The sequence below is a fragment of the Colius striatus genome, chromosome 2 (genome assembly GCF_028858725.1).
Source record: "Colius striatus isolate bColStr4 chromosome 2, bColStr4.1.hap1, whole genome shotgun sequence".
NCBI lineage: Eukaryota > Metazoa > Chordata > Aves > Coliiformes > Coliidae > Colius > Colius striatus.
Genome location: NC_084760.1, coordinates 96,040,078 through 96,054,423, shown reverse-complemented (window position 1 = coordinate 96,054,423; position 14,346 = coordinate 96,040,078). Strand labels below are relative to the sequence as shown.

The window sequence follows — 14,346 nt, the reverse complement described above, 5'->3', positions numbered from 1 at the left end:
ACTGAGTTCTCAAAAATGTTTAAAAAATACTTTCTGACAGAAACAAAAGTAACCACTGTTTCCTTAGAAGTGTAGGTTTGATTTGGTTTTGTGTGGTTTGATGTGACTTGGCTTGGTTTAGCTTTGCTTCACTTAGTCTCTAATCCATTTTCTTTGAAAAACAGTTTTTAAATGAAATGTTCTCCTATGTCTTGTGTTTGTATCTGTGTTGGCATCTGCACTGTAGAGATTATCTGGAAGCCTGCAACAACATATTTTTGTTATTTATTTGTGCTAATGGCCAGTTACCAATATGATATTAAATACTTAAAATGAATGGCACAAGCTGGAGATATTCTGCATCCTGACAAAGTTACAAGATTGAATATAGCACACTGTCAAAAACTTTAGGAAAATGGGAATTCAAGAGTAATGCTAAGAAATAGTAACATTATTGTGATTATACAGACTCCTTATGGGCACAGTTGAATTGACTCATTCTTCAAAATTCAGTCTTACATCAGAATTCATCATCGTGTATTTTCCCCATGCAAGACTCAGCTTATTGAATAAAGGTTATGTGAGAAATGTGGTTGAACTAAGGAAGCTTCTTACAGAAAGCATTATCCAGTTGGATAACTGCATCACAAGTGTTGGGAAGGCAAACATTAGGCTTTTCTTTCCCTTACATCTTATGATCTTTACAAATCATTTATACTTTCATGTCATTTTATATATAGGGACCAGCTACACTGTTAATGTCAAGCTTCAGGGTAATCTATATAATCAGCTAACCAGAAAAACTGAGCTATTAATGGAAACTGGATGATTTCATGTTTGTTGTACTCCTTGTGCTATGTCGCTCAGTTTCCAACTCTATTCTTTTTTACAATTTCAGCACCGAATTACATCCAATATGTAGCATGTCTCAAACCAAGCAAGACCTTGACGAGCAGCCCGGTGATAAGATGCACAAACGATCTGCAGCTGAAGATTACATTTCCAGCTATGGCATAGGATTTGACCCAGCAGAGAATGAGTTTGACTATGGTTTATGCAATGAAGTAGTTAATGTAGTTTGCTCACCTAAACCTGATGCTTTCAATCCATGTGAAGATATCATGGGATACAACATTCTGAGAGTCCTCATATGGTTTATCAACATTTTAGCTATCACTGGGAACATTGTTGTCCTCACTATTTTAATAAGCAGTCAATACAAACTCACAGTACCTCGCTTTCTAATGTGCAATCTTGCATTTGCAGACCTCTGCATAGGTATCTACCTGTTGTTTATTGCATCTGTAGATATCCAGACTAAAAGCCAGTATTACAACTATGCCATAGACTGGCAAACGGGGCCAGGATGCAATGCTGCAGGATTTTTTACAGTGTTTGCAAGTGAACTCTCAGTCTACACACTAACTGTGATAACTCTGGAAAGGTGGCACACCATTACCTACGCCATGCAACTGGATCGCAAGGTTCGATTTCGTCATGCTGTGATTATAATGATTTTTGGCTGGATGTTTGCTTTCACGGTGGCACTTCTCCCCATATTTGGAGTCAGCAGCTACATGAAGGTCAGCATCTGCTTGCCCATGGATATAGAAACACCATTTTCTCAGGCTTATGTTATATTTCTTTTAGTGTTGAATGTACTTGCGTTTGTGATTATATGTGTGTGCTACATTTGCATCTACTTTACTGTGAGAAACCCTAACGTCATCTCTTCAAACAGTGACACCAAGATTGCCAAACGCATGGCTATACTGATCTTCACAGACTTCCTCTGCATGGCACCAATATCTTTTTTTGCAATATCAGCCTCACTCAAGGTTCCTCTCATCACAGTTTCCAAATCTAAGATCCTTCTGGTTTTGTTTTACCCCATCAATTCCTGTGCTAACCCTTTCCTCTATGCTATTTTCACAAAGACTTTCCGGAAGGATTTCTTCATTCTGTTGAGCAAGTTTGGTTGCTGTGAAATGCAAGCACAGATTTACAGAACGGAGACCTCCACTTCTGCCCATAATTTCCACACGAGAAATGGCCATTGCCCTCCTGTATCAAAAACCAATGACAGGACTTCTTATTCATTGGTTCCTCTGAATCACTTGAACTAAAATGCTTGCATGAACTTGTGTCTGAGGTAATGCAATAATCACTTTTGACTGTGAATTTGAATAATGACTTTATCGTAGCATGTAAACTTATTTTTTCACGAGAAAAAAAATTTATTTCCGGTTTACTATTTTTTTTTCAATGAACAGCCGTCGGAGATGACACAGAATCTTCATCAGTTCTTGAAGAACAAAGAACAAAACTTCAATATGTGCCAAAATGTTCTTGTAGAATTATCTCAAGAAACAAATGAGATTTTAAACTGGTACCTCCCACCCACCATACAGGCAGAGATTCCCTTTGTTCTAGGAAGATGTTACTGCTTATGGGGAGTTAAGTAGTGAACATATACAATTAAAAAAAAAAAAAAGTAGAATTAAATTCTTTGCCTGTGAAGCTTGTTATAACAATGGCAGATAATTAGCTGCTTTCATTCATTTTATCTTCTGAGGTTACATGAGACAGAAGGCTATCTTAAAGCCCTCCTTCAGCACAGACTTACTAGGAATGAGAACATCTTATGTTGTTTCCATTTCTGCTAACCACAGCAGAGGGGCAGGAGGTATCTCCAGCTATGTTGATTTTTGCTGTTCCACACTTCCTTACTCTGCACAAAAGTGTCAGTTTGGGTAGGCTTTGTGTTGATTTAGATTGCCAGGATCAGCGAACTAGATTCCATCTGACTTTGGATCAAGGAGTTTTATTTGGTTTGAAGTTTGTTCTCAAGGTGAGAAAAAGCAAGAATGAGAACAGGAGAAACCATTCATAATAAGGGGATGTTCTCTCAAGGTAGTCTCACAAAGTACGTATCCATATATATTTTGGCCCAGCCAGGGGTGAAGAACCACAATCAGCCACTCAAGCACTCACTCCTCCCTCTCCTGACAGGATGAAAAAAGAAAAGTACTGAGGGCCTTTGGAAAATCCCTAAGGACAGGGAGCGCTCACTCACCACTTATGGTCCCAGGTAAAACAAAATGATTTGGGGAAGAAAACAAAGATTCCTTTAATCCACCATAAACAAAAACCATAACAAACAGAAAGCATACCCAACCAAAACCAATACAGAGTAGGACAATGATGAAGAGAATGACCAGCCCTTTAAGATCCCCTTACTGCAAACCCTCCCCTCTTCCTGGGCTCAGATACCTGCTCCTGGTGTCTTTACCTCCTCCCCTCCTCAGCGGCACAAGGGTGCAGGAAATGGGAGTTTCACTCAGTCCTGTTCCAATGGCTCCTGCTGTTTGTCTCTCCTCAGGGCAGACAGGTTCCTTGCTGGCCCTTCCTGCTCCAGTGCAGGGTCTCTCACAGGCTGGGCAGCCCTACACAGGCTGCTCCAATATGTGTTCATCCCTAGGGCTGCAGCTCCTCTCCACCTCCTGTGGCAAGAAGCTGTCAACAATTGGTTCTTTGGCACAGAGCCCTCCTGGAGCTGTGTGCAACTCTCAGTCCTGCCATTGTCTTCCATGGTTTTCAGGGAGACATCCTGCTCTGTCGCCATGAGTTGCAGGGGGTTGTCCAGTCTGGAGCACCTCCTTCCTTCCTTCCATTGACTGTGGGTTCTGCATGATCATCCCAAACTTGTCCCATCCTTCCACCTCCTCCCACGCACTACAAATTTCCCTTCTTAAATAATGATAGTAGCGGCACCAGATTGCTTGCTTGGGATGGAGGTGCGTCCAACTCAGAGCCAGGGGAAGTTTCAGGAACTGTTTACAGGGGCAGCACTGCAGACCCCTCCCCCTTTTACCAAGCAAAAGCAGCTTCACACAAACACATCACAATCTTTCATGTGCATATTTGAATATAAAATTTTTTTAGGATTAATCATTCCAAAACACACCAGACATGAGGGCTGAGTAGGATTTTCTCACGCTGATTGTGTGTCTATGTGTGGTTATGTGGGTGTAAAGAAATGCAAAGGACAGGAGTCTATGCTTCATTTCCACATCAAAAACAATTCACAGTTTTGGCACATAAGATTACAAACCTTTGCAGTCTTCAGGGTTAAAGGTGATGTGCTTTGGATATTTCCTGACCACAACTCCCTAAAATTTCCCTAAAATTTCCCTAAAATTTTAGTAGCAATTCTTGATGCTTCTATCCATAATTTCCCCTGTCATCAGCTTCATATTTTAACATCTGAGCCTGATCTGAATAACTACAGGAGGTTATTACATATTCAGTTCTAGCCAGGGGAGGAAGTATCAACTCCCTAGTGCATAATACAGGAGGGATCAAAGAAGGTGTGTTTTAGGTGGGGAAATTTCATTACTCATCACAACACTCCCTCCAAGATCCTCGAGAAGGAAGAATGAAAGAGCAAAACGGGAGAGACAATTCGTCTCTGAGAAAATCTTCTGAATTCTCAGAGGAATCATTTCTTCACATATACTTTATGTCATATACAGTGTACTGGTGCAACCATTAGAACTCACCTTTATAGAACTGTCTGAATGATGATGTTGCAAAATGATGAATATTCTAGTTGCATTAAAAAAAAAATCCTACATTTATTCTTGGGCCAAAAATGAGAGTTGCTCTTTGGCAAATACTAGATTAATTTTTTTTCTGACATATAGGGCAAATTCTTGTAGTGCATCACACTTTTTTTGCCTGGTCCCTGACCACTTGTAAATGCAATAGGATAACACCTGGCAGTTGAGGAAGTACAGGCATAGTCTAGAAGCCAGCCATGTAAATCCCCTCACAGAAAATCTACTGCACGCAAAATTGTTGCTCAGACATTTGCAGAACTAGCACCCAGTTAAATATATGCTACAAACAAGCATCCCTGAAAAGGGATATTGCAAGCTTGTGTCTTATAGCCAGAGACAGAGCAGGGCACAAGGTATGAAGCCATCTAGCCCACGGCTCTTCCTCCAGAGAAGACAAGGGATGATATTTGAAGAGTAAGTAGAGCCTTCATAACTAGACATCTTGTCACAAGAAGGACAGCACAGAAATGATTGAGGCATGTGTCATCCTGCCCTCATGTGCTGCACAGGTAAGGCGTTAGCTCAGGCTGAGGCATTAGTTCCAAAGCTGCAAGACTGACCATGTGGTTACTAAGACAAAAAAACTCCTTCTTATAGTCCTTAGATCTCCTTGGCTTTTACTATTCTTTAGATTTTCATTTTAATCATCTTCCAAATTGTGAGAGGCATTGTAGGACTTCTGTCTTCCCTATGTGGGACACTGGTCTGTTTGTAGCAGTTTTTTTAAGTAGATTTAGGGAAAAAATGCAAGATAATTTTTATTCATGTTTGTAATATAAAAAAAGCAGCCTGCTGGTGTGGATTTTCTCAGCACTGAACAACATGTTTATGTGTGTAATCTTTAAACTATTTTACCTTTCCCTTTCTGAAATCCATTTTAATAAAACCAATATCAAAACAAAGTGCCTTGAGAACAAATGTATGGCCAGAGATATGCTGAAAAGTATACAATAGGTGTTACTGCTTATCTGGAGAGCTCCATTTAATTGGCACAACCTCCACAGTTGGGTCATTGTGACCTACAGATGAAATTTGGCTGATGAGAAATGCAGCAAAGAAAATCCTCCTGTAGCCTCCAGAGAGTTAACAAAGCACAGAAAGATATGTTTGAAACCTCTTAAACAGGTAACTTACTAGCACTGACCTATCTTTGTTTTAACCGATCTCTTCTATTAACTCACATTTCTTATTAAATACAATATAAACCTTTGGAAGAACTTTGACAGGTATTTTTTTTCCTTTCTTATATATATATATATATATATATATATATATCTACATATAAATGGCTCTTCTTATGTGATGCACTCTCACATTCTTTCCTTTTTTTATTATAGCCAGTGCTTGGAGCTCTATTTTGTGAGTCTTCTGTTCAGACAAATCAGACAATAAGTGTGTGTGTGTTTGTACACATGTGTACACATGTGGGTAAGAGAGACAGGCCACAGGTAACAAGGAAATTGATCCAAAGCCTATCTCTTAGAGAAAAAACTTTGTTGTTCTAACTTGGAACCCATTGCTAGCTCAGTCTAAAGATCATCCAACAGTCAACAATATTGTAAAACTTTCTGGTTTTCCTCCCTACTCTTACATGGTGCTTGCATTTCATTATGCCCCAGAAAATGCACAGTTTATTATTGTCTTTGTCCTTATGATGCCATCATCAGAGTGACATAAAGAGACGGTGCTGGCAGTGAGAACACAGTAACTTCTTCATCTACTTGATAGAAGCATCATTAATTCAGGCATATGCCTTGTGGAAACTTCATACCTGACATCCTTGAGAAACATATACCTAGTGTTGTGATGGGAAGTAAGAAATGGGGTCACTTTGGCTTGGCAGACTAAAGGCCACATCACAAAAATTGCCACCACTGGTAAAGGTGATGGGAACAGCTAATCAAAAGCACCAATAAAAGCAAAACCCCGACTCAGTAGAGAAAATGAACCATGAACCATTCTCTTTGCAATGTTGCTGTGGGTTTGCACAGATATGCCAGGCAGGGTTTACTCATTAGAAGGCAGGGCTACATTTGAGCTTGTTGAGAATGCAAGATGAGGCTTTGCATCCCATTTAGCAAGTCTTCAAATCATTTGACAACATTTCTTTCCTGTAGATTCCCTCCTAATCATTCCACTGAGGACACAGCAGATAATCTTACATTTAATTTATGCAGCTTTGTTGTTAAGAACAGTTAATAATGCAAAATGATTTATCCTTGAGGAATAATTTAACCATCCCTCCCGCTTTCTGAATGAAAAAATGGGAAAAAAAAATGTAGATATGGTTCAAACTGTCAATTAAGCACATACAAACCTCCTTACAGATTTGCATCTTTAAAATGGGCATGTGTAATCTCCCATTGTGTATGCAAATGTGAATTGCACTTAGACACTCTTCTTCAGAGTGAGTTTTTGGTCGAAGTATTTGGTTACAAGCACGTATTGAAAATCTGAGCCGTGTTGCTTTAAAAGATCCAAGCAAAGGAGTAGGATTTTATAGCTGTCATCTGGATAATTAAGCTCTTCATTAACAGTTGTTCTCGAACCAGTAGGTGACCTTTAATTAGAGATGAAAGTACTCAAGAATGGATTTCAAGCATTAAGAAACTGCAGAGAACTCTTTGCTCCCCAATCTCCCCAAGCCCATTGAAAACCTTTTGTAAAGCATTGGCTTTCCAAGACAAATTATGCTGGGTGAGACAAAAATGTGTTTCCAGGTCCAACACAGCAGACAAATTCTTCACTTTAGTTACAACTAAAATACTGTATTTTCTTTTTTCTGTTTCACAAAGACTTTGCAATGTGTTACATACATCTTTGTTAACCCAACACGGACACCTGCACCAAGTTGTACCCACACCAAACAAAAGAAGAGGAAAAATCAGTGAGTTCACAATGAGATTTGTGCACAGATGGGAACGTGCTGTATTTATGAGTGGGTGGAAGACTGCATGACAGGACTGAGCAATATGGGCTTTTCTGTTGAGTCATTCAAATATCCAGCGCTAAAATTCTGTATTAAAGGGGCTATTTTGGCTGAAGTATAGTTCCCAGGGAATAAGCAATATCAATTTGCTTGGCAACATCCTATGAAGAGATAAACACGAGAGGAAGTTAAAGTCATGGGGTTTCACTTCATTGTTCAAGAACTATGATAAAGAAAAAAAAAATAAAAAGATTGATATAAATACCACATATATGTTCTCTCTGGAAGAGCAGCTTCTTTAGGGGCCATTCAGGCTCCACACTGCACCACCACCAGTTATCTTTGCATTGCAGTTCTATGTATCACATGTGCACTACAAATGCTTAATTAACTTTAAATGCTCCAAGTTTCTTCTTTTCTTATCTATGCTGTATAGACAAGCATGTGCCTCATGAACATTCATACTCTCATCTTTTTATTGCCTCAGCTTTATCACATCTTGGTCCTTTCCATGTTGATGATTCATGCTGCTTCTGCCTAGAAGTGCTCTGATTTTACCTGCAGTCATATATGAACAGAATCCATGTCCTTTAGAAATACTACTTTAGAAACAGTTAGAAAATCTGAAGTCTGCTCATTGCACCCTGTATACTGAGGTGCACATGCTTGCTTCCATGGCCTTCCAGTTTCTGACTCCCATTGTAGTTTATTCTTCAAGTGACTATTCTAAGGATAACTGGCCCTTTCACAATCTTAAAACATTGTGCTTTGAAAAAGTCAGAGTTTGAGCTAACCAACTTCAATAAATCATGGTGAAACACACAGATCCCTTCTCATTGCATCTGCACATTCTCTGGATTTTGTTGGTAAAAAAAATCCTTATTTTGACATGGGAGATTCAGAATTTTTCTTCCCCACATTGCCAGCTGCATCTTTGCCTTGTGGTACGGGTGTCATTGTGCCATAAGATATCCATAAGTGCCCTAGGGTAAGGCTGGGGAAGAGAAGAGAGGAAGAACAGCTGTGATACATTGGGGCCTTCAAAATTTAGAGAAGCACAGACAAATTATGGAAGTTTTAAAGTAATTCCCACATGCTCCAAGGACTGCCTAAATCCATATCAAGGAAAAAATGAAAACCTGTCTCTTTTTTTAAAGTCCTATGCCAAAGTCTGCACTAAGACAGGATTCATTCAATCGTGCGATCACTGTGTATGTCTGTATTGCATAAGGCCATGCCAAAATACCAAATTAACAAGGGCACCAGAAACAGTGTTTTTTCTCAATGCTGTTCCTGTGGTAATATACTCTGTTTCTCAGCAGAGGTAACTTGCTTGGACTAGGCAAAAATTGAGTTGAACTCGTCTTTTTTTGTAGAGGTTCCATATCCATAGCAGTGCATTTTTGACAATGTTAATTTAACAAAGGTTTGGGGTGTTTTTTCCAGCAACTTCAACTTCTCTTGCTACCTGGCATTACCTTTCTCCTGGACTACTTGTTCTCTCTTCTTTCAACAACTGCCGCTGTCCACACCACTGCTTTTAATATCTTTAGTGTATTTCTTTCCTTGCCTGGACAGTGGCATCTTTTTGCACGATTTCAACGAGTCACAGCTGAAACACTTATTAGTCATTGAAAAAGCTTTCAAGGCTTCAGTATTCTATTTTTTCACATAAAGGTGTTGTTTACCTCATTTTAACACTCTTCCTACTGAAAAATTTTCCACGCATTTAACACTATCTTAACTAGTGCTCAGCTTCAGCACCTGTCCTGCAGCATGTTGTTAATGAAGGCACTAGCCCTGAAAGTGCCTTTGGTCTCAGTTCCTTCTGCACCTGTGTTAACTACATAAGTGTTATCATTATCAGATCCTCAAAAGAGACTTCCCATTTTGACCATTGATTGTAGGTGATAGTCCTGTTTTGATGTTCATCAGTGCCATCAGAAGAGATCTGCTTTTGCCTAGGAGGAGAGCCCTCTGTGATGGGAAACTGGGGGGATGGAGAACAGGCAACCTGCGTTCAGAACAATCTCGTTGTTGCTTAAAGACCTCAAAGAGCATGTGGAGGGCAGGTAAATCACAACATATTTAATTACAATCTGGTTTCTCTCCTTAAAACTTTAGATAAACCTCTATGTATGACATAGCATGATGGGGTAACATCACCATTGCTAATCTGTGTCCCAGAACTCATGGTCTCAGAGCTGCAGTCTGTAAAGCACTGCAGGATCTCTCCTGTGAAAAAGGAATGCTTGCATTTGTTAATACAAGTTTAAAGAGGTCACTAAGATTTAACTAGTTAGGTAATCAGGAAACTAATTATGCAACTAATTAGTTCTGACCTAATTTCTGGAAAACAACCATCCAAGAATTCTTTAGTTTGTTTCCTCTTTAGGAATAATTCATTAACAAATACATATATTTTCTTTCTGTAAAGGGTCCCATGTGAGTTGTAGCCCAAGTGGTTTCTGATTACTTCTTTCATAATTAAAGATCCCTTGTCACTTTTTTCAAAAGGTGAGAGACAACAACAGTGTTCTGTCTGGCATCCTCTTGCCTACCAGACACAGATGGCAATGCCTAAGGCTGTGAGCAAGCTGAGGCTGTTTGCATAATGCAAGCTTCCTTTGTTCATCGGGTTACTGCAGTCCCCACACTTTCCTCACTTTCACAAAGCTCTGGTTGACAGTTGCATGTAGATAGTAGTGAAAAATGTAGGCAGAGATCTTCAGGGTGATCTAGGGAATTAAGTAGTCAGGATTCATGGACAATCATGGGGAGATCTCCTTTGAAAACTTGAGTATTTAGCATCCTTTTGCTCTGGAAAACCATTTGAGGAAGAGGTTCTGGTTTTACACGAGACAGGATGATCATTTGCACTATTTTAATTAATACTTACTTACATAAAGGCTGTTCTTCAGCCAGCAGTGCCCTTATCCTCCTGGATTTCTCCCTCTCCAAAAACATCACAAGAATAAAAAAGCTTTTGAGGGATAAGTCTGGAGAAGCACCCACTGCTAGCAGAGTGAGGAGAATCACAAATGAGAGAGGGAGGGAGAGAGGGATAACATCTCAGAAAACAAGATGCACTTAACAGGAGCTTTTGCCATATGTCAGAAGCAGAATGATTTTCATGAGGCTGCACCCAGAAACCAGACAGTCTTGGGGCAAAATCTTCCATGTTCTGTGCTCTTCAGCCAGCAAAGAGAAAATGGCTGCCTGAGGAGAGAGTCCTGGTGACATTTTCAAAGGCTTTATTCATTTTTTTAATGTTAGAAATCTCTGAAGAAACAGAGTTGAGGAAGGAGGCAGGAGGGAGACAGAGAAAATGAAATTTCTCTTACTTAAATCTATACAAATAATTCTTATGAGGGGAGTGAAAAGATTTGCACTGAGGAGGATCATAAAAAAACAATGTTTAATTTTTTTTAAGCTAGGCCTCCCACAAGCAATGGTCTGCACTGAAACTAATATTCACCCCTGTTTAGAGAACTAGCATAAGGAGTTTTTCCACAATAAATGACCTTTAAAATGGGGCTGACATGACGTGTGTAAGTTTTGTGCTGGCCTTCTGCACTGTAGCAAATTGCATCTTAGAGGAGAGAACACTTGACTTTTAGCTATGAAAAATTGTTCACACCTGCCCCAAAGCCCACAGCCACTCCTAACACACATTTGCTTATGTGCCCTGTTGGCTCTGACACTCTGCATCTCAAAATAATACCAGAGAAACACACTTTTTCAAAAATAAAGTGTAGTAAAATTCTTCCCAAAAGATAGGTCACTCTTGCCTAGTACCTGAGATCAGGATTTTGGAAATTAAAGTCCCAGAAAGGAGGCAAATAAGCCACAGGAGTGCCTCAGATCCTGTCTGGTCTAACTACATGGTGAAAAAAAACAGAGAAGAAAGTCTGGGCAAAGGGATAGTGCATTGGAGTTGGTTGCCTCAGCTCCTAGCCTCTCCAAATGAATACTTTTCCCTTTGCAGAGGTTGGTTGAAGAGCTGGAAGGTGGTGAAAGGGCAGGAGAGAGACAACAAAGTATTTTGTCCTCTCAACAGCCAAGCAGTTGGACTGGTCAGTGTTTCTGGCAAGAGTTTATATGTATTCTTAGATAGAAATAAACCAAATGGCTGTCAAATTACAGCCAAATATACACAAAAACCTTTGTTTCATTACCAAGCACCACTTTTACCACTGCTGAATGCAAGTTTCACACTGTCCCATCAGCTCCAGGCTCTACCTCCATCATGCTGCCTGGAGATGCACTAATGACAGAGTAAACTCTTCCCACCTCATGTCTGCAGAGCAACAAGCATGCTGGCATCCCATCCCAAAATGCTCCTTGGATGATAATGTCAAAATCAACAACCACGGCAGTGCCTGCAGACTGACTCAAGACTCTCCTTCACTCCTCTGAGGTCATCAGAGCTGCACAGTCTGACAGACATGCATGTATATGCAAGGCATGCTTTCCCCAGTCAGCATGTTAGGTGTTGTAAAACTAGAGCAAGCCCTCAGTGCTTTTGTAGAATTGCTTTTGATCACGTGCTGCATTAGAGTAACTTGCAGAGAATGGCATGTGAAATAACTGAGCATATATTGTCCCCCCTGTGCACACATTAAAGCAAAACAGATAGTAGGAGCTGCATGGAGGAGAGCAGACAGTGGGCTGGGGAGCCCCTGCCTTCCTCTTTCATACAAGTCCTTCATTCTAGTGCAAAAATGTTTTATGTAAATGTGTATGAGGGAGCAAGAACAGAGCTGAGGAAATAAATTTTCTGTGCTTTGCTACTACATTGTTCCTGGTATTTGTTAAGAGCCAGTACACAAAAATAAGATAAAGCCTGAACACCTGAGTTAACTACTCAACCACATAATTTGAGGGCATTGGGGGAGCAGGTTGAGCCTGACAGCTACTCAAGGCTAACCCCTGTCTCTTTGAGAGGTGAGAGAGCTAGACTCTCTACTTCTCCTCCAAGGCTACATATTCTCTATGTGTAGCATTTTTAAAAACCAGTGCATCTACCTGTTCAGAGGAGAAATCATCCAGTCCTGCTAGTTACAAGGGTCAGGAGGCACTTGCAGTGCCTATGGCTCTGCCATTGTTACAGCTCCTTCTTGTCATGCCTCATTCCTTACTTACCAAGTTGCACCACATTTCTCTTCTGTAATCCACTTCCATGTTTTCCTCCACAACCTCTGAAGGCATATGTGTCACCTTTCTCTTTCTCTCTTTTTGCTTAACTGATTTTCTGTTTCTGCCTTTCCCTCCCTGTTACATTTCTTTCAATGAACGAAGGAGTTTTACTTCTAATGGGAATATCTGGTACTCATTAAACACACAAACAGCTCAGGAGGGAGATTTGAGAGACTCGAGGCAGGAAGCCTGAGCTCGGTCAATTGTCGTGAGACAATTTTTTTGAGAGATTTAGTAGAAGAAATGGAAGGAGAAGACTTGGCCAAGCCCAAAGGATCCCCAAGAGCATATGGGCTGGACTTATGCAATCAAAGACTAAACCCTCCAGAAGAGCTAGGTTTAGATAGATTGAGATGGAGAGGTAGAGATGCTAGCAATTATTAAAACTGTTTGTCACATAATTTAGAGGACATTGGCTGGCATTTACCAGCTAGTAAGAGCAATAGCAGAGTAAAGAATTTTGCTGTGCTTTGAAAACGCTGACAGAGGGAAAAAAACTCAAACCAAAACAACCAAAACCAAAAACCAAACAACTGCTAAGCAATCTCTAGCCATAAAATCAGACTGTCTGGATGCATGCGTCCCACATTCTGCAGGCAGTCTGGCCAAGATCCTAGCACCTATCAGCTGCTTCAGAAAGCAGAAATGCCAATTGTTGGGCAATTGTTGTCAACGTGTATTTGTCTCTCTTCACATTCCCTAGCTCTTTGCACGTTTTCTCTCCACTTAGTAAGCCCAGTAGGCAGAGAGGAAGGGTACAGCATCTGCAAATGGAGACCTGGCAATGGGTTGTCCTTGCTGCTCATCAGCTCACACCAGCTGGGCTTAGAGGGGTGAGAGGATAAAGGAAGCTTGTACAGGGCACCCACACCCTCCCAGCCCAGGGATTTTGCAACCACCTATTTTTTTGTACTTATGATGCTTCTTCACAGTTTCCTAGCCATTCTCTTTAACGAGATTAACTCACAGTTCCAGGGAATATCCAGTCTCCACTCATCCATATTAATAATTCAGAAGCTTCTCTTTCCTCTTAAAGAAGAAAGCAGCTGTCCAGGATTTCTACAGCATCTAGTGTTTAGCATATGAATGGGATGGCATTAACTACCACTGATGCTAAATGCTGAAAGATATGACAGAAACAGCCCTGCTTTCTAGATTTGACTCATCCTTCTGCCAGGAATGGACTTCCTGCTTTTTTTCTCAGAGCAGTAAGTATTGCTTTCTCCTTTCTCACACCTGCTGCCTCACCAACTTTTTCTGGACAGCTCAGCTAACCCTTTCTCTTGCCATGACTGAGGGTGAAGAGACCATTATCCTATTCCTTCAAACTTTTTCCATTAGATCAAAACTGTTCTTCTTATTTCTTTTTCTGGTTTGTCTAGTAGAAGAATGTCAGATTTAATGAAGCATCATGAAAATATGTACATAGTATTAAAAACAAAACAAAAAAAAAAACAAACAAAAAACCCAGGACAGATATGTTGCTTTCAGTTTAGAAAGTAGTAGTCTTCACATTTTAGCACACATTCTATAAGTCAAGTCAAGCTTTTCTTGACCTCTAAGCCATTTTGGACAAATGGTATACATTTTTCTGCAGAGGATTAAGGTCTTGATGTG

The 14,346-nt window shown here is 40.2% G+C and overlaps 1 protein-coding gene across 1 annotated transcript in view; it reads left to right on the top strand.

Annotated features, from left to right (window-relative positions):
* FSHR (follicle stimulating hormone receptor) overlaps nucleotides 1-2,105 on the top strand; it is an 80,062-nt gene extending 77,957 nt beyond the window's left edge. Inside the window, exon 10 of the mRNA XM_010196653.2 lies at nucleotides 878-2,105. Within this exon, the coding sequence (XP_010194955.2) occupies nucleotides 878-2,105 (1,228 nt within the window). The remainder of the gene's footprint in view (nucleotides 1-877) is intronic.
* The last annotated feature ends 12,241 nt before the right edge of the window (nucleotides 2,106-14,346 follow it).